The sequence below is a fragment of the Lacerta agilis genome, chromosome 4 (genome assembly GCF_009819535.1).
Source record: "Lacerta agilis isolate rLacAgi1 chromosome 4, rLacAgi1.pri, whole genome shotgun sequence".
NCBI lineage: Eukaryota > Metazoa > Chordata > Lepidosauria > Squamata > Lacertidae > Lacerta > Lacerta agilis.
Window position 1 is genome coordinate 38,857,998 of NC_046315.1, and position 27,475 is coordinate 38,885,472.

General features: G+C 43.3%; 1 protein-coding gene across 2 annotated transcripts in view; it reads left to right on the forward strand.

The window, feature by feature from the left end:
* Nucleotides 1-8,247: 8,247 nt before the first annotated feature.
* The window catches only part of LOC117045591 (prostaglandin F2 receptor negative regulator-like), a 38,541-nt gene continuing 19,313 nt past the window's right edge, over nt 8,248-27,475 (forward strand). The window contains exon 1 of one of the 2 annotated variants that reach the window (XM_033146792.1): nt 8,248-8,505. In XM_033146792.1, the coding sequence (XP_033002683.1) occupies nt 8,448-8,505 (58 nt within the window). In that variant the 5' untranslated portion in view covers nt 8,248-8,447. Of the gene's footprint in view, nt 8,506-14,483; nt 14,548-27,475 lie in introns of those variants that run through there. The other variant, XM_033146793.1, reaches the window with a different exon arrangement.

Here is a 27,475-nt window from a genome sequence, read left to right on the forward strand (position 1 = left end):
ATAAAGCCTTTTTATTCTCTCAGCCTTTGTTTAAGCTGTGATTTACCATTTTCAGCCAGTATTTATGTGCTGCCTAGTTTTTCAGTTATCTGGTTTTATTTTTCTTTCTGCTGCACATTTTTAGGTTGCAATTTTATGCCATTCTTGTTTTAACTGCATTTTAGCATTTTCTGTTTGTGGTGTGCCCGAAGTACAATGTTATTAGGTGGCCTTATATAAATACAGTGGTATCTCGGGTTACAGACGCTTCAGGTTACAGACTCCGCTAATGCAGAAATAGTACCTCGGGTTAAGAACTTTGCTTCAGGATGAGAACAGAAATGGCGGGGCGGTGGGGGGAGGCCCCATTAGCTGAAGGGGTACCTCAGGTTAAGAACAGTTTCAGGTTAAGAACGAATTACGTTCTTAACCCGAGGTACCACTGTATAGTAAGGAAGTAAATATATAAAATATATTAAGTGTGATAAAAGTGTTCTTCCTTTTGCAAGCACACAAGCTGGGAAGATGTTGCATGTACTCGATTAATTTCCATGGAGGTAACAGTAACACATGAAATTGTCTGGCTGTGATTTGGCTCATTCCTCCTTAGGTAGTTCAGCCAGTTGGACACATTCAGGGACCTTCTATAATAATTGCACATAACTGCTAATAGGGTCTGAACTGACAGTGAATGACAAGGAAAGAGATCTTGGGATCAAGGTGGATGCTATGTTAGGGTTCATTAGGAGCAGGACTGAAAATAAAACTCTTCTAATTTCACAATGGAAGATTGTGTGAAGTTCTGGTTGTGGCCAAAATAAACATTGTAGAGCTGAATAACATCCAGAAGGCGGCAGCCAAAACGATGGTGGGGCGGGAGCAACTAACTCGCTTATAATATCTGGAGCATTTTAGTTTAGAACAAGATGAAAAACAGGGACATGACAGAGGTTTTTAAAAGTATGCACAATGGCGGAGTATTGAATGTGATATGCCTCTGAACACAAGTTCATTTATTTATTATTATATACAGCTATTCATAAAGAATATCAAAGTGGTTTACAAGGACAGTACATAAAGCCATACAATTAAATCCATATAAAAAGTTAAAAACAGGCATCAGCTAACTATTGTGGAAACGTACATTCTAAATTGCCTGCATAGTCCTGATGGAAAAGTTTCCAGCAGGAGCTTAAAAATTGAAACAGAAGGCACCCGCTGAATCTTTGTTGGCAAGGGTGTTCCACAATATTGGGCTGATGACATGAAAGGATTTATTTCTTGTTGCTACCAGATGAGCCTTGCCAACTTGGAGAATGACCAGTGATGCTCCTGCAGAAGATATCAGGAACCGACTTGGGATATAGGGTTCAAGCTGTCCTTAAGGTACCCTGGACCTAAGTAGTTCAGGGCTTCGCAAATAAATACAAAGACCTTGAACCTTGCTCAGTAGTGGATGGGCAGCCAGTGCAGCTGCTTTAACAATTGTGTCACATGTTCTTGCCAGATGCCCCCCTCAGCAGTCTGGCCACTGCATTTTGCACCAGATGGAGCTTCCGAACCAGACCCAAGGGCAGCTGTGGGGTGAGGTCTACTGTGCTCATTTCCTGCTTGTGGGGTTCTGATAAGCATCTGTTCTGTAAAAGCAGAATGCCAGACTAGATAGGTCTTTGGTCTGATTCATCAGTGCTCCTTCACTACCTGGATACATGACATAGATCTAAAGGGACAGGGCATCACATTTGGGTCACCTTAGAATGTTGGGAGGCCACCACAGATAGGAGTTGAGCTTGGCTGCTGTTCCAAAGTGGCAATGCTGCCCATTACTGAAAAGCACCCAGAGGAAGATGAATGATAAAGCCACCAGGCTGGACCAGTATTGAGCCTCTCCAAGCCCCTGGAGCCCTGAGTCAGTGCCCAACCTGGCTGACAGCTGGTGCCAGGCCTGCATCCAAAGAAAACTTAGGGATGTGGGTGTCATGTTTCTCTGGGAAGTGCATTGGGGGTCCTGTTTATATCTAAATTTCAGGGTCACAAACTGCAAGTGCACACACATATCCTTTCAGCTAATTCTTTATTCTGGACACTCACCTGAGATATGCCTGAAGTAACTCATTATCCCGGTGCAGAAAATGGGAGATTTCTTTGGGCCAGCAATTAACAGAGGTGCTCGTGTTAGAGGAAATGTAACTAAATAAATCTGCTACCGCAGCAACAAAACAATAAAACAGTATCTAACTATCATACATGAAAGTCAAATTGGATTCTCCCCATTGAAACAAACCATTGATCACACATTTACTGTGAACCTCATAAATAAATATGTTTTTTTTAAATGGGAAAAGGTACTTGACTGCTTTATGGTGTTTGTTTGTTGTTGTTTTTAGAAAATCTTTGACTTAAATCTGACACCTCAGATGAAAGCTTAAATTGCTACAAAATGGAAATTGTGGGGAAAATGGCCTAAATCAATCGGTGTATCAGTCCATCAAAAATAAGGCAAGAATAAGCAACATGCAAATGGAGGACTTGAAGCATGCAAAAGAAAACCAGCCTCTTCACTAGCTATATCTGCATGATCTGTGAAACAGCCTCTGATTTCAGCATCTTTCAAATAAAGAGAGGGGGAAAAACACAATAGGCTTGATTTTTCACTGTTTAGTATCTGGAAAAGTAATTGACTTTTGTGTAAACTGAGTGCAGTGCCATTGTGTTGTAGCTATAAAGTACCTTCTGTTTTACAGCTACATATCTATGAACTCTGAATATATCTAATAGTAGTTCAGATTACCTTTTGGGGCACCTTTTTCTGATGATGAAAAGCTTTGTGTGTTTTATGGATTTGAAAGTGGATTTGAGGCTTATTTGTGGAAACTGACAAATAATTTCCGCTACTACTATAGAATCATAGAATTGTAGAGTTGGAAGGGACCTCAAGGGTAATCTAGTCTCAACCCTCTGCAATGCAGGAATCTCAACTAAAGCATGCATGACAGATGGCCATCCAACTTAAAAACCTTCAATGAAGCAGGAGTCCAAAACCTCCTAAGGGAGTCCGTTTGACTGTTGAACAGCTCTTACGGTCAGAAAGTTCTTCCTGAAGTTTAGTCGGAATCTCCTTTCTTGTAACTTGAAGCTATTGGATCAAGTCCTACCCTCCAGAGCAGGACAAAACATGTTTGCTCCATCTTTCATGTGATAGGCCTTAAGATATTTGAAGATGTCTATCATATCTCTTCTCAGTCTCCTCTTTTCCAGGCTAAACATACCTAGCTCCTTCAAGCACTCCTCATAAGGCTTGGTTTTCTGACCTTTGATTATATTGGGTGGCTACAAATCCACCTAACAGTTACCTCGTCCAACCCACATTTTACCAGCTTCCTCACAAGAATATCATGGAGGACTTTGTCAAAAGCCTTATGAAATCAAGATATACTATGCCCACAGCATTCCCCTGATCCACCAAGCTTGTACCCCCCTATATATATATATATATATATATATATATATATATATATATATATGAGAGAGATTTGTCTGGCATGACTTGTTTTTAAGAAATACATGTTGGGTCTTAGTAATCATAGTATCTTTTCCCAAGTGTTCACAGACATACTGTTGAATTATCTGTTCTAGGACGTTTCTTGGTATCAATGCCAAGCTCATCGGTTGGTAGTTACCCAAGTCCCCCCCTTTATTACTATTGGTACTACTAGTAATAATAATAAAAAGATATTGGTAGTGCTGGCTGGTCAGGAACTGATGCAGCAATAGGGCAACAGTTTTGTTTTCTGTGAAATTGGTAGGAAGAGTGTTCTGCAGGTAAAGAAGAATAGCTGTTCTATGGAAGGTGTATGTGTTTTGGATGCTTTTGGACTCCAACTCCCATCAACCCCAACCGTTATGGCCAATGGTCATGGCTGATGGGAGTTGTTGTCCAGCAATATCTGAAGGGCTCCTTGTTGGCCACCCTAGCACAAAAAGAAAGTTAAGACTGAGAATAAAGAGTGAGTTTCTGCTATGTTCACAAACTTTGTATTTTCAGGACAGCTGGGATTCCTTTTGAATTAAAATTAAAATTTAACATTGGACAGTTTTGACTCGACGCACCCCCTCCCCCCCAATGACACTTCTGGGATTGCTGTGTGAGAGAGATAGTGATTTCCAATGTCCTAGGTTGTAATTGTATTTCCATGAAGTCACATTGGAAGTGAATTCAGAGATTCCGCCACAGGCAGAACATCCAAGTGAAACCAGGAAAACAATTTAAATAGGAGTAACAAAATTTCTCAAAGGGGATTTACACATTCCTATCTGGATGTAAATTCCATATGCTTTCCCACCATGTATCTAGATAGCAGTACATTTAAGGCATACAGTGGTACCTTGGTTCTCAAATGTAATTCATTCTGGCAGTCCATTTGACTTCCAAATGTTCAAAAACCAAGGCACGGCTTCTGTTTGGTGCAGGTGCCCCGGAAACAATAGCCAACAGCCGCATCAGACATTTGGCTTCTGAAAAGATTCAAAAACTGGAACACTTACTTCCGGGTTTTTGACATTCGGGAGCTGAAATGTTTGAGTATCAAAGCGTTCGAGAACCAAGGTTCCACTGTATTAGAATTACGCACCCAAACTCTCACCCATGAAGCAACCACATAAAGCAGCAGTCCTCACCAACCTGGTATTGTCCATAATTTTTGGAAAACAGCTCCCATCAGTCTCAGCCAGCCCATTTGTTTTCCTAAGCTGCCTGCAATTTTCAGGATCCCATCCCTGGATACCTTTTTAAAAATTGGACTTACATTAGTGAAACATACAGTCATACCTCATGTTACGGCTGCTGCGGGTTACGTCTTTTTGGGTTCGCTCTGCACCGAACCCGGAAGTACTGGAACGGGTTACTTCTGGGTTTCGGCGCTTGCGCATGCACAGAAGTGCTAAATCGCACTTTGCGCATGCGCAGAAGACCAAATTGCATCACGTGCGTGCGAAGACGCAGTGGTGTGGGTTGCAAACGCTGCAGGTTGTGAACGCACCTCCCACATGGATCACATTCGCAACACGAGCATCCACTGTACTCTGAGTTGAGTGTTGATTTCATGCTCTTTATTTCAACTCATGGTCATCAGCGAGTGAGTCAGTTCCTCCCCCCCCCACAAAAAAACCATCTGGCTATATATACATTATTTACACAATGGGTCCTGTGTGATTGGCTGATTCAACTCCCCTCCTGGAGACCAATCAAGTTGCTGCCTTCTAGGATCCTACCTGCCTATTGTTTTAGGATCCAAGCTCAGTACATAACAATTGGCCACTTTTCTATCCTCAGGTATGGAGACAGGTCTTAGGGACAAGTTATTTTTTATTGTTCGAAAACCAGCAATTTTACATTTGAATTCTTTAAGAACTCTCAGGTGGATGCCATCTGGACCTGGTGATTTGTCAGTTTCTATTTTGTCATTGCAGTCTAGAACTGCACCTCTTTTCACCACTGTCTCAGTTCCTCAGACTCCCTTCCTGTGAAAGTTGTGTCAGGTTCAGGGAACTGTAATTTAAAAAGTTTTAGAACATCCTGCCCCCACAATAAATTCCTACCCTCGAAATAACCAGGTAGAGAAGCCTTCACCAATGGGCATGCTGGCTGGAGCTGTAGTTCAAAACATCTGGAGGGCACCAGGATGGCAAAAATAAAATTAAGTTAGAAATGGCCCACCAATGCTTGCTACAAACAGAGAGATCTCACCCCCTGAATTATATGCATTGAGATCCATCTTCTGAATGTATGTGCCTCCATTTTTATCTTCCTAGCTCAGCTCACATGTAGGCAGTAGCATGCAGGTTTTTGTCATATAAATGCCCTGGAAAACAGAAATATATTGAAATTGAATCCTTTTTTTGGGCTGTGGTCTGTATTTTTACAGCAGTTCAGGGAAAGAAGGAAGCAGTAACAATTATTTTCCAGATGACCCCAGGTAGTGTTAAACCAGCATACCTTTCCTTCATCAAACCTGTGGATTAAAAATGAAACTCAAACAACAAACAACCACCCACAGTAATTAAATCAACAGCATCAGTTGCCTGATCTGAAAAGCAAACAGCCTCGCCTAGAATTCAAGAATGTTTGAGGCTGTAGGCCAAAACCTACAACTCTCATTTATTGTGTGGTAAGAGGAGATCAATATCTAAACAGCTGAAGAGCATTGCATAAGGCAGTTATTATACCAATATATTTTATAACAAAGGAAACCACATTATCACACAATAGAGGACATACTCTTAACATATATTGGCTCTGCGTCTATTTTCAAAAATTCCTCATGAGGGTTCATAGCTCACCTTCTCATTCAAATAGAAGTACATTACTGTGGATTATCATTCCCAGTGGTTGTTAATGTTTATGATACTGGAGGTGTTTTGGAAGGCCTGTGAAGATGTGGTGGTGATAGGATTGACTTTCCTTAAATGGAGTGACATTTTTGTCCATTACATTGATAACACTTGTAGATTAACACTCCAGTTTCATTTTTTAAAAAGACATAGAGAATGTCATGGATGGCTTAGAGGCCACACTAATAAAGAAATAGGCAATAACTTTATTGTCTCTGTCCAAACAAAGAACAGCATTGGGATCCTCCTGATTCCACCCATATATATCAAAGTCTATTGCCCCCTACTGACTTCACCGTATAATTACACTATCCACACTTAACCAGCAACGAACGGTGGACATTGAATTCCAATATAGGAATTAAACAGAAATGGGGACAAGATAGAACTTCTCAGCATTCCTGGCGGCTGGTGACCATGGGACAGAATAGCAGTAACCCAGCACTACCTAATAAGACGACCAGTCCCATCTTTCCAGATCATAACCCAGGAAGCCAGCCCAGAAGGATACTATAAGGGATAACATAAAGCACCACTGAAATATTGTGAGGCATGTTTGTGATTTGAGGAAAGGATTGCCTTTAAAAATCAAATATGTTTCTTGCATCCCGGGAGGCCACTTTGGTGCTACTAACGCAGCGGGTTGACTTCACCCCAGAAGGCGCACTCCATTGTCTCTCGAGACTGACGGATACCAACACCTATGTGATCAAGGCCCCCCCCCCCACTTTTCCCTGATAGGTATGTGTCTTGCTGTGAAGAAATCGGTTTTATTGTTTTCCGTCTTCCATCGCCAGGGGGAAGGATTTAAAGCCGTTAGAGCAAAAGGTGCGGAGGACCTTTCGCCGTTCTTGCTGCGACTGGGAAGCAGGTGGCGCCGAGAACCCTCCCTTTCTCAAGTGGGAAGTGTTTCCCGTGGCGTCTGCCTCTTTGACTAGTAATCCCCAGCGTGTCCCATAATCACATATTGCCCAAACACGGCCCCTAAAGCGGAGAAGCGGAGGCGGGGGCACTCGTGCTCCCAAAGACGTCCCCGATCTCCCACCGGACTTCCTTTCTCCCTTCATTTCAACTGAATTTACTTTGCAAACGAGCATGTGTACGAAGCCAAGGCTGCAAACCTAACCCACGTTTCCTGGGAGCAAAGCCCAGCCAGTCTTACTCCGGAGTTAACATACTTTAGGATTGCGCTGCGAGCCATAAAACCCTCCGCGCGACGGTGACAGCCGAGACACGACCCTTCGCCTCTCTCACTTCCAACGTGTGGGACTATTTCGGGCTACTCGATTTTTCCCTTCGAGCCTCTTTGCGCTCTTTATCCGCCTGAGCGGCAAACTTCCTCCCTCCCCGCCTTCTTTCTTCCCGCCTGGTTTTAGGGCTTCGCTTTCTAGTTGCCGGCACTTTGTTCCCCTTTCGGGATCCCAGCGCCGAGACAGAGAGTGGAAGGGGCGGGATTTGGCGGCCAGCGCCGCGCACCGACCGAGAGCGCGCGCCGGGTACTACGGGGTGTGCCGAGCGAGGTGCGGAGGTTGCTTGGTTGTGAATGCAAAGGAACTAGTGGATGGCTTCCCTCGGCCGGGGTGAGGCGGCGCGGGGAATCCCTCGGCAGCGCCGTCGGAGGACAAGCAGCTGCTGCCGGCTGGCGGGGAGCGCAGCCGCTTCACCTCCTCTTCCTCCTCCTCCCCTTTAAGGGGGTGGGGGCCGGGCCGGCCTTCCCTCGGCACCTGTGGGAGGGGGAGCGGGGCGGGGGCAGGGAAAGTTTGTCCCTGTGGTTGGCTGCGCGGCCGGGCTGAGGAGGGGGACGGCGGCGACGGCGGCGACTGAGGCGGGCGGCTCCCTCGCTCCTGCCGGCACCCAGGGCAAAGCCAGCCAGCCAGCCAGCCAGCCAACGCGAAACAGGCGGGCGAGGGCTGCTCGCTGCTCTGCCTCGCGCTCGGGTTTATTGCTTTGTGGCCCCACCCCCTGTTGGAGGCTCCACTTTAGCTGAGGGGCTGCTGGCTCGCTGACCGACTTGGGGGGCTCCGGCTGGCTGGCTCTCGGCGCGCTTCTCGCCCGCCCCCAATTCTGGACGCAGAGGCATGGGGCACCGAGGGGAGGACGCGCCCCTTCTTCTTCTGCTGCTCCTGTCGCTATTTGGTGAGTCCTTGGAACCTGGGGGGAGAGAGGTGGGTGGGAAAAAGAGGGGTGGGATGTGCGAGTGGGGGTTGGGGGGGCGAGAGCAAGGGAGGGAGACGGTGTGAGGGCGATGTTGGCGCGACTCGGGTGATGGGGATCCTGACCTGACCTGGCTTTTGGATACGCGGCGTTCCTTATTCGCATGTAGCTGGCTGTGTTGCGGGATATGAGCAGTGCCTGGGTTTCTGTTGTTGTTTTTGGTCTTTCTTTGTCTTTTTAAAAATCAAATCATCAAGGGTTGAACTGTAGGGTTGTACGGTTTGCTCGAGAGCCATGTTGTGACCCTTTGAAGCTTGGAAAAATATACCCGCGCAAGTTGTTAGTGGAGGAAGGCACTCTGCCCACGCTTGGACGTCTCTCCCCACCCCACCCCCCGACTGTGCAGGACCCAGCTCTCCAGTGAAGCGACCCGGCACACTTTTAGAGTCCCAAGTGATTTCTCTGACTTGGAGGAGGCAGTCCTGCTCCATGACCGAAAATGAGACCCCCAGTGCCATATTCCTCTTAGGTCCTCAAAAAACATTGATGCAGCTTTAATCGTCACTTTATAAGCGTGTGTTAAAAGACTGGAAACAGATCTACTCTTGTACGTATTCTTCTTTATCTCTCTGTCATAGCAGAGGTAACTAAACTCTGAACCTAATTCCTTCCTTAATGTAGCCGGGAGGTCTAGCTTTCTGTCTAGTCTTCTCATGAATAGGATGGCTGGCTTTAGCGGCTGCCCTTTTAGGGTGTGAGTTCATTGTGAACTTCTCTGTCTAAAGCTTTGGGACTTTTATGATTTGGGGGAAAGGCATCTTCTTACATTGTTCATATACGGTGCTTAGATTGGTAAACCTTTTACAGTTTCCGCCAGTATATTTTATTTACTTCTTTGATTTTGGAAGCTGCCATGCCAGTGCGTCCAGCAGTTGTTTTCACTTCCTAGTTCCTTCTATGACACCTAGGTTAATGGAAACACAGGCTTCTGCTGAAATTTGTCCACATAGCGTTGCAGCATTAAAGAACTAGCATTAAAGAGTTTTGCATGCATTGGGGTGTGTGTGTGTGTGCTCTGGTATTCAGAGGTGTTCTGGTGTTCAGAAGTGCTCTGGCGCTAATTTTAGTGTTGTTAATTTGATTTCTCTATGTACCATACTAATTAATGCATGGCACATCTATAATTGTTAAAAGTTTGTAGACTCTGTAGAACAGCTGCCCTGGTGTGTTTTCCGGTGCTAGACTAGGAATGTTCCATACTTGGCTTTGGGGCTCTAGTGATTGGAGCACTTCGAAACAACACATTTTAAAATAAGAACCATGTGTGAGAGAGTGAAAAAACCTAGAAAATATAGAATGTAGAGGGATTTTTAAATGAGATTGCTAGTGCATCACTGTTTAAGGAAAAGATATTTCAGAGCTTCTGTAATTAACCTATAAGATATCAGTTATACAACACAGTAAAGTTTTATAGAAAAGCTTCAGTGTTTAACATGACAAGATTTATAATAATTTTATTGGCTTAAGCAGAGGGTAATGGAAATGCAGGCCTTGGGGTGCATAATGGAAGAACCATTTCTCTTAAGGATTATCAGTTATCTAAAATCATTTCTGCAGTACTTAGATCTTCATCAAATCTGAAGTTCTTGGTATTTTCATATGCAAAATATTGGATTTATTATTATCTGGACGCACCATGTTTCATGCCCCCATCCTCTTCCTCTAAGATGAAATGAATGGTTTAAATAATTCCTTAACTTAAAGTATTTAGTGGACCTGGTGTTCATGTCCATTTAGTTCAAAGAAGACAGATCTGTGTGTACATGTACTAGTTTTGTGGCAGACTTGCTTGTTGACCCAAGTTTGTCCAAATAAAATAAAAAGTAATGGTGTTGGACCCAATGGTTCATTGCCTTTTTAGAGAAAAGGGGCCACATGGATGCATATCTGAGTGCTAAACTTACTTCCTGGCAGTTTATTTTCCCCTCCCCATTTCACTCCCCCAGCTGGCCTCCAATAGTGGAAGTGAGAGGGGCTATGTGAGAATCACAAGGGGGAGGTGGTAGAGGGAAGAGACTACAGGCAGGTAAATTGCAGGTATAGGAAGATTCATTCTGCCTTAATCTGTGTGTCCCTCTTGATCTAAAGAGAAGACTAGTCCTTGCTTTGTATATGATGTGGACAGACCTGGGTGTCATCACATATTTTGTTGTTGTTCAGTCGTTCAGTCGTGTCCGACTCTTCGTGACCCCATGGACCAGAGTACGCCAGGCACGCCTATCCTTCACTGCCTCTCGCAGTTTGGCCAAACTCATGTTAGTAGCTTCAAGAACACTGTCCAACCATCTCATCCTCTGTCGTCCCCTTCTCCTTGTGCCCTCCATCTTTCCCAACATCAGGGTCTTTTCTAGGGATTCTTCTCTTCTCATGAGGTGGCCAAAGTACTGGAGCCTCAACTTCAGGATCTGTCCTTCTAGTGAGTACTCAGGGCTGATTTCTTTGAGAATGGATAGGTTTGATCTTCTTGCAGTCCACGGGACTCTCAAGAGTCTCCTCCAGCACCATAATTCAAAAGCATCAATTCTACGGCGATCAGCATTCTTTATGGTCCAGCTCTCACTTCCGTACATTACTACTGGGAAAACCATAGCTTTAACTATACGGACTTTTGTCGGCAAGGTGATGTCTTTGCTTTTTAAGATGCTGTCTAGGTTTGTCATTGCTTTTCTCCCAAGAAGCAGGCGTCTTCTGATTTCGTGACTGCTGTCACCATCTGCAGTCACATATCATCACATATAGTTTGATAATAAAAATGCTAGTTCCAACATTCAGTTGTTCATGTGGTACTGCCCAGTAGGGATGTAGGTGGCGCTGTGGTCTAAACCACTGAGCCTCTTGGGCTTGCTGATCAGAAGGTTGGTGGTTCAAATCCACGCGACGGGGTTAGCTCCCAGCTTCTGCCAACCTAGCAGTTCGAAAGCACACCAGTACAAGTAGATAAATAGGTATCACTGTGGCAGGAAGGTAAACAGCATTTCTGTGTGCTCTGGTTTCCATCACAGTGTTCCTTTGCGCCAGAAGCGGTTTAGTCATGCTGGCCACATAACCTGGAAAGCTGCCTGTGGACAAACGCCAGTTCCCTCGGCCTGAAAGTGAGATGAGCGCCGCAACCCCATAGTCACCTTTGACTGGACTTAACTGCCCAGGGGTCCTTTGTCTCTCTCTCTCTCTCTTTTTTTTTTTAAAAAAACCTTTTTACTGCCCACAGTGCTGATGGAGGATCACTTGTTTTAAAGTGCCCTTGTGTTAAAGTTGGCTACAGAGAGAATGCTATAGACAAGCATTTTAAAAATTCTTTCTCTCATTTTTGCATGATTGTACAGTGGCAATGAGAGGCAGGTTTGTTGATGCTGTCTCCCTCATATGAGTGAATAGGGTACAGGCAACCTTCCATTTATGCACGTTCAATATGTGCACGACCGTGCATGCATGCATTGCACCGAACCTGAAAGTGACGCAAAAAGTCACAAAAATGTCACAAAAAGGGGTAGTAGGGCAGGGGTGAAACAGGGTGTTTGTAGTTTTTTATTGTGTTTCAAAAAGATACAATTTCACTGATGCGTGCAGTGCCTCGGAACATGTGTAAATGGGGGGTTGCCTGTATCAGAAAATGTCAAGAATATTTAGTTAGGCCTGAAGGTTGAAGTTTAGGGAAATAATTTGCTGATACATATATATTTGCAGAGGTTTGGTATGGCATGTATAGGGGACATGACCAAAGGTCTTGCCTGCTATCAGGGTATTTACTTAGTTATATATTTACCAAACCAAGTAAGTGTACAAGGAAATGCGTTGCTATTTCTTTTTTTTTTTTTTTTATAAGAATTTATTGGCATTTTTCCAAACAACATATACCCTCACCCACACCCACAAATACAAAACAAATATGACAAATACAAACAGTGTCAAGATTCTTATAGTATCTTTCTAAAAAGAAAAATTTCTTTTTCCATATCTTGACCATTGACTTCCCCTGCCTTTTCACCTTCGATTTTATATCCTTAATCTATTTTATAACCATTTCTTCTTAAAAAAAAAAAAAAAAAAAATTAGTTCAATTATATATTTACATCAAATTATCTTTTCAACACCTTACTAGTAAATACATCACCATAATAATACCTCATCCTAGTTCTTCTTAATTCAATCTTATCAATTTCTTAACTTAATCTAAGTCTTAATCTTGCTCCTCGCATCAAATCTAATTCTTCTATCCTTAAGATTACTGCTAATAACATAAAAACTTGAAATATCTCCTTTCATATACAAACAAAAATATAACAGAGTATTGTTGACAGTATTCACCCTCCACTTTCGATTTGCCGTGTTAGACTACTTTAAATTTTGTTTAAGACTTCACCCCACACCCCCTCTGTCCATTATTCTTCTCCTGGTGGCATCGGCACTGAACATCCGTGTAACTTCTCTCTCCCAACGTCCACAGATCCAGGCACAGTCCATGTCTCTTCTTGCCACGAGTTCAGAGGTGTCCATCTCATCATCTCCCTGCTTCTTCGGTTCTTTGTAACGTTCCTTTTCTTCTTGTAAATACCTTAATTCTCTGTCCCTGGCCCCCGAGCTCACACCCCGGGGACTGGATATAACAAATCTTAACGTCGCCTTGGGGCTGCCACCCCCAAAAAGCGAATTTCTTCTCCGAAGTTGCTCACTCAGTTCTCTCCATCTTTCCATCCACTCTCTCAGCTCATTAGCAAGACATTCTTCATAAGTGTCAAAAGTTTTAAAAGCCTCCTCTGTGGGCAATTGGTTCCCTTTCAGATCCCCACACAAGACTTTGACTTTTCTATAAACAAGTTCCACCTTCAAGGCAATGAGTCTCTGTTCATCTGTTAGTCCAGAGTTCAATACCAGTTCAAGGACAAAACCCAGCATACTGGCAGAGGAGGAGGAAGTGGGTGTTGTATTTCTGCTCTCCTCTTTGTTCAACGCCATTTTTCTGTGCTGAAGCGCAAACACCGCAACTTTAAATGGAGATATTTTCCTCTAATTAACTGCCCGAAAAAAGAGTTTGCCAGTCTCATGTGTCAATTTTAGCTACATTGAAACCAGTTCTGTAGCAGTAAACCCTCATTTGGTTACATTCTTCGGCTCGAAGGGAGGGAGGCAGGCTACCTTTCCCCTTCCCCCCGGATCGTTCCAAAAACGCGATTTTTAATCCAAATCTTTACTCACGACCACCGGGTTTTTAGCTCCATTCTTCGCAGGTAGAACTTGGACGCTCACCGCGGGCTTTGTCGCCGCATTTGCATCCCGGTTGGGGCATGTCCCCTGAAGCCCGGCTCCGGTTGTCCCTTCACCCCCACTCCCCCTTTACAGGGGGAGCAGGGGAAGGGTTCGGAGCCTCCGCGGGCACAGCCGGGGAGCCCAGGGTGCGGGACGCTCTTCCCGCACCCCAAACGGAGCCGCGCGCTGCGGTAGCGCGGCTCCTGACCCCCGGGATGGACAAGGCGCCTCGAGACCGAGGCAGCCTTCGACCACCCGGCGATGGCGTCGCCGCCGGAAGTCGAAATGCGTTGCTATTTCTGCCTTCAATAGAGCGTGTCTTCTAACTATGGTTTCATAGGGAAACAGCTGAGGTACATGTCTTGGGAAGGTGGCTGAACTTGCAGATGGGCATGTGACATTGCATTCTGAGCATGAGTGCTTCAGTCTTTAGTTTACCTTTTAACAGCATGAGAACTGCAGGGAAAAAATTAAATATCCACAAGTAGGTCTGTTTTTGCCAAACCACATGGAAAGCCACCTTGCAAGTTCTTATGCAAGTTGTGTGTATTTGATCTGTAACCTGAGCAAATGTCAGCCTTTGCAGTCCTAATTAAGATAACTGTTCCATTTAATTAAAAAACTGCTTCTTTCTTTTGGTGGGAAAGGGCTTGAGGGAAAGCAGGTGACTCATGTTGTACCACAGCAAGAACATTCCCAATCAACATTCAAAATCCCCAGGTAATCAATATTTGTCTTCCATGCCTCAGAGGTTCTTGCATTGCTTTTTCTGTCTAATCTCCAGTTTCTGGCTAGCATTAGGGATCTTTCAGAGAGCTTCATTTCATGTCCATTGTTTGCAATGGCTTGCATTTCCAGCTGTTTGATTTCTTTGATGCTACAACAGTTAGTAATTTGAATCAAGGTTTAATTCAAAACCCTGCAGTTAAAGGCTTCCAGTAATTAGTTGCTTGTCTGCTTGTAATCATGAACGTCATGAAACAGTGTTCTTTGCAATGCAATTATGGTAAAAAGTCAAAGCAAGAGAGAGTGTAAAGAGCTTTGCCCATTAGATATGCTGTTTCACTGATCAATACTGGAAATGAGTATGCAGAAGATAGATATGGGAAAGTCCTGATGCTTGAAAGGATTAAAAGGTGAAATTAATATGTGCTGAGTTACCTGTTCTTTTCCAACTGCCAGCAACCTGATATTACATTTTCCTCATTCCTCTGTGGTAAAGAATAAAAACAATTCTGCTCTGTCATCCAGCACTTTTAAGAGTAGGGTTTGCCCAACTTGGTATGAAAAGAGAGAGTTCCAGTGTGGCCTTGCTTCACTGAGATCAACCACTTTTTGCATGCTCTTGCTCCTCTCTTCTGTTCCTAAATTTCAGAAGTATTTCAAGGCTCTACAAAGTGATTGCATCCAGGCAGATGGTACAGATATTTTGCATACTAATTATTTCCCACTATTGACCATTTCTGTTGTTGGCATCCATCTGTCTCAAGAGGCAATGGAGCGTGCCTACAGGGGTAAAGTCAAACCACTGTGTTAGCAGCACCAATGTGATCTGCCTGGGGCACCTAGGCAGGATGTGTGAAGGTCCTGGGCTACCCAGACAACAATACCCCCTTTCTTGGCCACTCTAATGTGTGGAAAGCAGAGCAACATGTTTGGCACCAGCTTGGCTGCAGGAGTTGCCAGAAGGAGATGTACAAGGTGCCATCCAACCACCTTAGGGACTCAACTCAGGATTTGTGTAGCCTTTTCTTTTCCTGAAATATCCTGCAAGGCAGCAGAGGTTTAGGATCAGAGTTTTCCCTCTCCTAGATGGGCTGTCTTCCCAGGTTGATGAACCCCATCAGCCCCCTCACTTCCCTCTACAGCACATGCAGAAACCACCCTCTTGGCCATTGCACCCATTATTGCTCTTGTCTGCTCAATGTGCCAGAGCTTGTCTTCACATGCAGGGGAGGTTCCTAACTCACAGAGGGTTTGAAACCTATCAGCTGCCCATCAGCTAGCCAGTTGAAGCCATTTCCTGGGGTGTGGCCACTGTTGCTTGCTGACAGCTTCTAGGAGCCCCAGCTGAGAGCTGAGCGCAGCGTGGGGACCCAAGGTGAACAAACTGCTTCAGAAGGAGCATGACACGTCCTCCACCAGAAGTACTACCCCTCCCCTAACCTCCCAAACACAGGTGAAATCCATACTTCAGATAAATTAATGTAGTCCCTTCTTGCTGCTTGTAACAACTGTCTGAGCAGAATACACATGGGATTTCTGTTTTGATATTATATATATATATATATAGCCTGCAAATTATAGAATTTATTTATGCACATGAAGCAGATAAAATAGTCCTATCTCATTTGAGCAACAAATAGACTTTTGAATGTACAGTTCACAAGATGAGCTTGATTGCGTGTAGAGGTCCTCAAGTCCACCCCCAAGTAATTCACACCAGACACAGAAATTTTTTTAAGGTTAATGGCATAAAAATTTGGCCACAACCGTTTTATTAAATTACAACATGTGAGTGGTTGCTTAGGCATTGGTTTGACTATGTCCCATCTAGGGGACAGGCTGACTTCCAACCGCTTGGTGGAAGACAGCAAGAGGGAAAACACTTTGGGGAGAGTATTTGGGGGACGGGGCGACCAAGACCCTCCCTCTCCCTTAATGCTCCCAGGGGCCCTTGCGTGGCCCTAACCCATGACCAGGGACGGACAAGCATGGAGAGCCCCTGGATTCCTTTAACGGAATTCCCTGCGCAGCAGCAGCATTGGAGGGGCAGGCACGGCCAACCACTTCCCCTCCACCAACCAATTGAATAACCAATGCCTAACCGCCAACCTTACAGTTGTGACTAATTGCTATGTAGTAGGCGAAAGCCCAATGGCCAAAACCAATCTGCCAATTGGGAAAATTCCTACTAGGCCCCTGTCAAAGCAGACGACCCCATGACAGGCAATAGCAAGGTCAAAGCGCACGCCTATACCAAGGGGGGGGGGATGGGAGATCCGATGCACGCAGCAAAGAGGGGCAGTTACTAAGAACGCCCAGTATATATAACCCCTGACCTGTCCATCAACATTTTGCAACATGCTAAACTCCCCAACAACTGCATCGGCCCCTATCAGTACCCTAGCTAACAGATTAGATCCCTCCCCAAAACTTCAGCAGGGTGTCTTGCTAGGCCCCAACCGCAACACGTGCTCTCTAGGAAGGAGAACACGCTATACTAAGAGCGTAGAGAGATTTGTTGGTGGCTGACTGCTGTCTATGGTGTCGCATTTGATACTGTATACTGTTCTGAAGCATTCAAGAAAAGAATACCTACAAATTTGTATAGTGATTAAAGTGTTTTAGACTCCTTTTTCTGGACTGTGTTGTAGATGGTTGGACATGATGCAGGTTTACAAAATTGTGTTGGCAAGATGATGGATAATGTTCTTTCTCTATTCTGTAATGTTGGGCTTGCCAGTTGAAGTTGAATTGAAACACTTGCCAAAAGTACTTCTACAAGTATTTAACAACATATGTTTTCTCCCATGTGATGCAGCAATGGCTACTAGCTTACATGGCTTTAGAAAATTAAACACATTTATGAAGGATTGGTCTCTTAATGGCTGTTAGCCTTGAGAGAGCCATTACTCTGAGAGGGTGTGTTCTTCTTTGAGTATTTGATGCTGGTGCAAGCAAGAGAAGACAATTATCTCCATTCCCTGTCTGTGAGTTTCTGGAGATATATAGCTTTCCAGTATTGGAGGTAGTGGAATTTTGGTCTCGAAGGAATTTTGGTCTCATCTAGTAAGACAGCTTCTTATGGAAAAGTATTTATTCATTCATTCATTCATTCATAAAATGTATATACTGCTTGATTGTAAAAATCAACCGCCACAACGTCAAAGTGGTTTGCAAAAAGTACTTGGAATTCCCACGGGGGGGGGGGATTCTTAATTTAGCAGTATATAATTTTCTGTATTTTCTATATCCTTGTTGATATCATCGTTTGTCTTAAACACTATCTTCGCTGAGCCTTTGTAGGTTCAGTTGATTATTGATTTAAATTAAATAAAATGTCAGCATGACTCCATGCTAATATCTCCAAGGACACAGTGCCCTTAATAGTTTCATATTGCTATAGCGAAAGCGGCTGAGGCAGTTTGTTAAATGAGAAGTTGGGAAAATGCTAATGGATGAGAAATGATGGATATGGATGTGGAGAGCATATCTCTTCTAAAACTATGTATTGGAATAAAGTCTCATGCAAAACACAGACAAGTCTAAAGGTAATAAAATATTATTTAGTTTCCCAAAATTCATGAAATATGAAATCCAAAGTTATTAAACAACTTTTATCCACATCTGGCAAGTGAAGAACTGATCAAAAATGTGTTGTGGATATAGGATGCAAAGTGCTAATAATCAAGGAAAGCAGATACAGGGTATGTGTGTGAGGGTGGCGGGGGGAGATATTTGATGGAGAATGTACTAGGTTTCATTATAATCAATGGATTAACTTACACTATTGGTTCACCCAATACTAAATTGAAACTGAATTTTGTCTTCGACTTTCTCACAGTGCCTATGCTGAAAACATCTGAAAATCTAAAGAGGATCACATTTCTCTGATAATACTTGGCTTGCTGCGTGAAATTTAGCACCTTTGTGTCTGGGGGGAGAAATGCCACTCTGTGCATTGCCATCATTGTTGTGATCTGGGACTTGAACTAGTCTGACCATGTACTCTCAGTTTTACTCTTCTAGATGCATGTTTTAATATTCATTGTGGACTTGTGGTGCAAAAGGAAATCAACGTGTGCATTGTCCACCTGATCTGTGTATCTGGTTTCTTTTATTGTGCTTGTTGTTCATTTGCACAATCAGCAACATTAACTGGCCCTGTACTGTTTCAGTAAAGCGGGAGGTTTTAATAATGTGTTTCTCCATGGAAGAATCTTTGTAATTTGGAGAAAAAAATGAGGAATACTATATAGAAAGGCAAGAGTAAAACTGCTCATGTTCCTAGGATGGCGTAAGACGGAGGCCACCAAATCTTGGGTGGGCTTTTTGGCACATGTTATTGCATGAATATAGCTGTTCTTATGTTTTGGCAGCAGATAAAGGGTAGATTTCCCAATACAAATGAACTTCAGGTTCTGTGAATCATTGAAGTGCAGGTTTGATTTACAGTTTACTGCAAAGTTAGACACTTTTATAAAATGAAAATGGTATTGTGAGTGAGTCTAAAGAGATTGCATAGTTCTTTAGAGCTGAGAATGAGGAAATAATTGAGAGCTGCTTGTTTGAACAGGGAATGCTGTCTTGGAGGTGTGAATCTGCGCTGAAATGCAGTAAATTGGCAGGATGGGCTGATGGTTCTAATACTGGGGTTTGCACAGTCTGCTTTGTAGTAGGGCTCTGTGATCACAACACAGTGCTGAGTTTCCACAAACAGAAAATTAATATTTTGTGGTGGTTTATCCTATTTTAAGATTAAACATACTGTAAAGGTAGACTTCATTGAGGCAAAGTACTGTATATACTTGAGTATAAGCCTAGTTTTTCAGCACATTTTTTGTGCTGAAAAAGCTGTCCTCGGCTTATACTTGAGTGAGGCGGGCGGTGGGGGGTGTCGAGAAAGAAGCCCTTTCTCTCCGCTGGTGCCGCCACCCACTCACCCCAGTCAACCATTCCTTAAGAAGCGTACAAGAATGGCGGTTCTTTACTCTCCCCAGGCAGCTTGTTCCATTCCTGAACTGCTTGCATAAATGCAAACTTGGCAAAGGAGGAAGAGGAAGGAGCAGCCCAAAAGGCTGCTTTCGGGTTGCTCGTTCCTCCTCCTCCTCCACAGCAGCAAAGGTGAACCGGCTTATACTCGAGTCAAGCTTTCCCAGGTTTTTGTAGGAAAATTAGGTGCCTCGGTTTATATCTGAGTCGGCTTATACTCGAGTATATACGGTAAATGGGCTTGCAATGTAGGGTAGAGTTTGAAAGATGATAAGCCATGTTATTCAGCCACTATTGACACACTTGACAGGCACGTGACTCTATACATGTCTGACTACTACTTAGTTGGTGTTCAAGGAATAAGCTCTTGTTGAAACTGAGTATTTGTGGGGATGCTCAAATGGTGTGGTAAGAGAAACCCATCCTATTGCAATCTTGGTCCTGCTCTACCAGATGGCAGTTTGCCAGATACTGATTATGATAGCACACTAACCAAAACAAAGGAGTTAAACGTGTAACTGGGATTGTTATTACTGGGTAGAGGCGTGCGCTTGCAAGTTGCTTGGGGAGCGATGGATGCAAGTCAGCTTTACATGGGAGGTGAGGGGAAGATGCCACCAGAGTCTTTGGCATTAGTGACTTAGCCTTCATGAACAGGAGGAACAATGCATCTGCTCTCTTTCCTGAAGCAATTCTAGGGTAATACTTGTGGGGGCAATAGGATTCTGTTGCTTCTTCTGTCTTCCAAGCCTCTCTTAGGAGACAGGTTCAAGAGGAGGAGTAACTGCTGGATATACAAATGTCTAAAATGCCACTTAACCCCTTTTACTTCCTGAAGGATTTGGGGGGAGCAAGTAGCATGGTCAGGTTTGGGAAAATAGGCAAGCCTTCTCACTTCTTTTCTCTTTGAGACAATGGGAGGTGAACAGTGTGGGGAAGAAGAAGTAGAGAAATGGTAATGAAGTATTATTTGCCTGCTTGTCAAACTTGAGTTTTTGACTAGACCTTAATACTGAAGTATGCTAATAACTAGGAATGACAGTTCTGTGCCATGGAAGGATTTATTGCTATGTGACATTCTTTCCACCCGCCCTCACCTGCCCCTCTACTGTTATTCTCTGCTTAGGCCACCTTTAGAAACTTTTGCTGCTGCAGTGAAGTCCAGTAGTGTACGGTATATTCTTTGAGAACTGTGCTTCAAAGGGCCATCTCAGTTAAACACCCTTTTTATATATGTCAGCAGTCCCAACTTCTGACCCTCTGTGTAAGCATAAACGTAGTGTGAAAATTGACAGATCCAGGTGGAGCAATTCCTGTTATCTTGGTAGGTGGAATTGCTGTTAACTGTGTATCCATAAGGACCCAGATGAACACTCTTCACATGAATACTGGTACTTGCTGCGGATGGTTGAGACTGCTTGCGTAGAACAAAACTGTCATATGAACTGGTCCCAAAGGAGCGAACATTCTGTCTGAATTGCCATCATATGAGGCACCAACTTGCATATTTAAAATTGGTCTTGGTACTCTATTTATAACAGAAGTGCAAAACCTTTTGTTGTCACTGTCAAGGGCTGCAATCTGTCAGGATGTGCATGCCAGACATGGGTGTGGCAAAAGCCAGTAGTGGTCAAGCCAATCTTTTCTCTTCTCTCTCTTTTATCTGCCCCCTTTCTGGACTGTATCATTCCTAAAATCAGAGAGACGAAAGTCTCCCCCCGCTAAAATTCCAGGTTTTACTTGCACAAAATATGCAGTATGAAGATATGTTAGACCATCTACAATGTTAGACAATCTACAATTTTAGAGAATAATCCCTGTGTATACTGTGTAGACATATACAACACTCAAATACAATATGCATTTCTGGGCTACCATCTTAGTGAGAGGAGCATACGGGGCCTTCATTGCTTGTCAGTTGTTGCTTGCTGCCTTCTTCTGACCTTCAATCTAGTTTGGGGGTACTAGGAGCAGTATCCTGTATCTGCTGTATCTCTTGTAGCAGTCTGTTTCATCTCTCCCTTCCTAGATACCCTCAAAACTAACATTACAATACAGTACCTTCCTCAGAAGTAAGTCCCACCTGGTTCAGTGAATGCATGTGGCATTGCCTCTTAAGGCAAGTATGGTTTTGAGGCTGTAATCCTACAGTTCATCTAAACAATGGCTATTATTCCTGAGTAAATGTGTATAGGTTTATGCTGTGCATTTAATAAATATGCCCAAATGTACAATTTTATGTGCTATATTGTATTATGGGTTTGATAAGAAAGTTAAGTATTGCATAGATTTAAAAAAAAAATTCCTGAAATTTTCTTTCCCCACCAAATGAAGGGGAAAATGAGTTTTTCCATGTCCTTAAAAATTTCCAGAAACTTTATGTCTCTACTTGAAACATCTGTCAAGCAGCTTTTATACTTATGTCTCTGGAGGTTGAGTTGGAGATGGGGGGGGGGGCTAAGAGGGAGAGTAACCTGTCTGCAGCAAAAGCAAAACTTCTTGATGCTTCCTACTCTTACATCTGCTCTTGCTAGAGTCCTGGGAGAGTGAGGGAGGTGGCCCTGCTTGCTGTAACTACCGGTAATGTTCTGGGTGGAGAATGCAAAGCAGAAGGGGGTCTATGTGGTGAAGAGGAAGACAAGAACCCCAAAATGGTGCAAGACGGTGCAAAACACAGAATTAACCACAAAACTATACCTGCAAGCTTACAGTCTAAATGGAAACATGAAAAAGGGGGTAGGGAAAGCTAATGGAGGAAGAAAAGAACTGTTTTTTTAAACATTAAAACTATTAAGAGTGTCAACAGGTAGATAATGCTGAGTTTCTGGAGTCTTATTTTGAATTTACAACCTCTGTTTCAAAATCTGAATTGCATTCAGATTTCAAGTCTTGAATCTGTATAGAGTACCTAAAACCTCCCCCCCCCCTCAAATGCAGCTTGAAAGACAATATTACGGTTTGTATCCATGTAACAGAGGAAAGCTGGTATTCCACTAATCTGACTTAATAGTAGATTGCAGCAAGTGTTGACAAATGTTGTGTGCTCTCACTTCAGTTTTGCACATGATAGCTTGCTTTGTAAACTTCTATAATGGCAGGGGCGGGATGGGGCAAGTGCAGGCATATCTCACTTGGCTACAGCAAAGTATTATGCACAGTGGATGCTTAAGCATTTGGCTGGCATAAGGCCCATTAAGCTCAGTGAGATGTGAGCTGGCAGAGCAGCTTCTGATAGCACTCCAAGGGCAAAATAGGGAGAGAGCACCAGTGGGATACTGCTGTTGTGCGTGTGTCAAGGACATTGCACTTTTGGTACATGGTTCTAAAGCAGTTCAGCCAAGAAACAAAATTGATGTGTTTTTCTCTCCTTGTACAGTCATACCTTGGGTATCGAACGGCTTAGTTGCCGAACAAATCGGCTCCCGTATGCCGCAAACCCAGAAGTAAGTGTTTCAGTTTGTGAACGTTTTTTGGAAGCTGAACTTCTGTCATGGCTTCCACTTGAGTACTGGAAGCTCCTGCAGCCAATTGGAAGCTGTGCCTTGGTTTTCGAAGGGTTTTAGGAGTTGAACGGATTAAGTTCAAGAACCAAGGTACTACTGTATTATGGAAGAATGGGTGTATACAAAGATCTCTTCTTTATCTTATCCACTGTTTCCCCCATATTTCCTCCAGCACCATTAGAATATTCAAAGCTAAGAGGGGCAGGATTACTACACACCTTTTTATCCCAAGCCAGGCCCAGGTGGCAGATGTAGTACCATTCCCCAGATAACGTCAGTTGCTAAGTAAATAATACTATTTTCTCCTCCTCTACTTGAGTGGGAGGGAATAGGAGGGAGAAAGGAAGAAAATGGGTAGCCCTCACCTAAGTTCTTTACCCCCCCTTGGGCAGTGGAAGACATCAGGCAAGGCAGGAAATGCTGCTCCTTGGTAATAATCAAATGCACAGATGGGTATGTGTACCTTCTTGCTACCCCAGGTCCTGGAAAGGCAACCTTCCTCTCTCTCTGTATTATGGCAATACAGTTAACCAACGTCACAAAATGGGGTACAAGCCTTTGCGTTCTCCAGAACTCTGCATAAGGCCAGATGGTTAATGGTCCAAGGGGAAGAGAAGAATTGGCTGTTGTCCAAGCTATCCGAATCTTGTAAGCTTCTTAAAGCGGAGTGTGGGAGGAGGTAGCAGACATTCAAATGAGGCTCTTTAGGTGCTGTGCAGGTTTCACCAAGGGCTTCTGGGAAGGACACATAATGACAGATTCCCCGTCTCTACTATTAACTATCCTGCATTGCAATGGTTAACTTTGCGCGGCATGCCAGCAGTAACAGCTATGGCTGGAGTCAAAACAGCTACTTCAGCTCTGGCAAAGAGTTTGGGCTAGTTCAATGGGATTTTTGGCTTGAAACAGCTGACCTCAATTCCAACTACAAGCTGCTTTTGAACCTCAGGCCACGACTCCAAAGAACCATGCGGGTGATCGGAGGGAATTACAGAACCCTAACTCTGGTGTTGCGTTATACGGGATCTTTTGTTTCATTTGGCTGATGGTGCAGTTTTGCTTCAGAAAACGGTTATGTGAATTAAATATGTGGTTGAGTAAATAAAGGGTGGCTTACTGCAGGCATACAGCTCCTCTGTGTCTATATATAGTACTCTTAGAAAGGACTCTCATTTTTTAAGCTCCAGAAAGAAAGAAGTCTGTCACGGCTTTCAGTTGGAGCTCATGATAAACAATTGCATTTCCTGACTATGATTTGACTTGTAGTTTGACTTGCAGTTTGAACTCTGTCTGCCATTATTAACTGGAGCGCTTCCCTAGATAGTCTTGGCAGAACTGTGAAACAAGTGGCTTTTATCAGTTCGTTGTGAGTTTTAAAAGGGGGAGTGGGTTCCAGGGAATCACAACTGACAGAGGCAGCAAAGGTGTGATGCTAATTTTAAATTGTATGCTGGCTTCCCATAACACACATTTTCTAATGCAATTGAGTTTGAGCGATTAGGAACACTTAGATGACTCCTGGTCTGTGTCACATTTTCTTCCTTCAGTTGAAGTGTAAGCAATGTTGAATGCGGGGATCTTGAGTAGACAAGAGCTGGGGCAGAGGAGGTGAACACCCTATCCATTGTTGGTCTGCTCCAAATTGGTCTGCATTCAAAATGTTGCAGCTTCTTCCAACAAAGGATGGCTCTTCCTTACGACAGCACAGCAGATCTGCCTGCAGCTGCATAATGAGAGTGATATACACCTGGCAACTCTATATGGAAGCACAGGCTATATGGGGTGTAGTGCAAAGGCTTTTGTTTGCAGGGTCAGGCCTACAGGTGCTATCTTGCTCCTAGCTTAGAAGTACTGCTGTTTCGCTCAAGATGACTAGGTGTGTTCACACTATAGCTGTCAACCTTTCCCGTATTTTGCAGGAAATTCCCTTATTATAGCATTGGGAAACAGCAGGGAGGATTGACAGCTATGGTTCACACTGTATGGAGGGGGGAATTATGCACCCCCTGTGTAAATAAATCTGCTGGTTTCTATTAGCATTTTAATGTTCTTGTTTTGCTCTTCTGTTTTATTCTTTGTTCTTTGTTCATTTTGTTCACTTTTGATGCAGTTTAACGAGCACTGTAGCACCTCCTGGAAGAGATGGGAAAATGAATTAAGCCTGCAGTTTAGTGCTAATATCTTGATTTGAGTTCTGTTGTTCCACCTAGACATGTAAATGCACTAAGATTTTCTTAGTGGAAAGTAGCATGGTGGGCTCAACTTGAGAGATGAGCTGTAAATGGACCCGGCTGTTGAGAAGTGCAGGCCATCTGTTCTCTGTGAAATAAAACTTGCATAAAGTTTCAGAGATCAGGCACTTGAGGACTGAGTCAGAAGAAAGTAGTCCCTGTTCACAAAGTTTTTGAAATACTGCTTTGCTTGTATTGTGATAATGGTCTTATTTATTAGTTTTGGGGACATTTATTAGCATAAATGGAAGAGTAGTGATTTTCTGAGAACTATAATTTAGGTTTGGCATGTGTTACTATAGTTTGCTTAGTAGAGTCTCTTAAGTAAAAGAAGTTTAATTTGATCCCATACCTCTGTTCCATTTTGTCGAAGACTTATTTAAATAGACTGCTTAATTTAAATGGATTGTAACACAATCTTACAAATGTCTACTCAGAGGTAGGCTTCACTGAGTTGAATGGGGCTTATTCACAAGTGAATATAATGAATGGATCTCCTTGCATGTTTACACATGTATGCCTGAACCCATCTTTTACATGCGTGTTCACAGAAGCACTGTATTACCGGTACTTTGGGGGATAATAATGTATTTATACCCTGCCCATCTGGCTGGGTTTCCCAGCCACTCTGGGCAGCTCCCAACAGAATATTAAAATCACGATAAAACATCAAACATTAAAAACTTCCCTATACAGGGTTGTCTTCATATGTCTTCTAAAAATCAGATAGTAGTTTATTTCCTTGACATCTGATGGGCGAGCGTTCCACAGAGTGGTGCAACTAGAGAGAAGGCCCTCTGCCTGGATGTTACTTGGAGGTATTTATGTACCACATACAGTAACAGAAAAGGACACAATTACTTTTAAAATACTAACGTTTTGCTGGCTTGGTGGGAATTAGCAAATTCCAACAAATGCCAATATAAACATATATAGAATATATATTTACCCAAAATGGCGGACGGTTAATAAAATGGCTCTGTGGCTTGAAGTGTCAGTTTAGTGGGGGGATAGCAAGATGGTCCATTGCTACAAATTTCACAGGCAACCCAACCCATTTAGCCTTGCCCATAAGCTTGAATGGTTTCTATCACAGAGACCGAGAGAGGTGGGGATATTGCCTTATATGGAATGAGGTAAGCACTAGAGAGCCAAGCAAATTGCAGTGGAAGATGCCTAGGTGCGCCAGGAAGAAAAATCTTGAATACATATGACTGCAGTTTGGGCTGGCATAAGGTTTCAGAGACAGCAAGATTAGGGCTATTAGAAAGAGATAGAAAGGAGACTCTAATAATTGCTTGTCCTGATGAAGGGAAGCTGGTACCTTGTCATCCTCATCAGATGATGTCATCACACTCATCACGGCAAACAGATTTGTTGTAGTCTGCATGTGACATTATGTCTAGATAACTATCCCAGAAATTCTGACTATAGGCTGTTGTGAGTAGCTTATAAATTCTAGCTTAAATATTTGATAGGTCTTGTGGCAAGAATGACCTTTTAAATTCTTTATTCATGAGAATTAAAAATCCTTTCTGGATGCTTTCACAACTTGAGCATAATGCAAAGCTAAACCTGATTAGTTTTGTGACACTGGGAAATTCCACAAGATCAGTATCTTACTGGGAAGATCACCACCACCCGAACTCAGTGATTATGTGCATTCCATCTTTCTTAAACATATTCATCCAGTTTTTGTTCTGGAATGCATTCAGGCCTGATTGAGTGCTGATCCCCCCCCCCAAAAAAAAGTTGGAGTTAATTATCATTGATGTGACCATGTTTTAAGGTTTATTTGTTATCTGCCTTGAGTTGCCTTTGACGAAAAATTTATAGGACATAAATTTTAAAAATGAATAATGCTATCAATAGATGTAGCTTCAGAGCTTAAAATATAGGCCCTTAGACCCTGAAACAAGGTCTTTAAATTTGTGCAAGCACAAGTTCAAGACTCTGCATAAGAGAACGAAGGAAGGTTCTTGCCATAAATCAGCCTCGGAGATTAGAAAACCCATGGAGAGCTCTGATTGACACCATCCCTGACCATTGACCATGCAGGCTGGGGCTGGAGGGAGCTGGAATCCAGTAACGTTAAGAGAGTCCTGTGATGACTGCTCCTGAACTAGAATATTGCTACCTTTTAACAAGGAGATATGTCAAATGCAGAATAAATGCTTGCAGGATTAGCAGCGAATATCC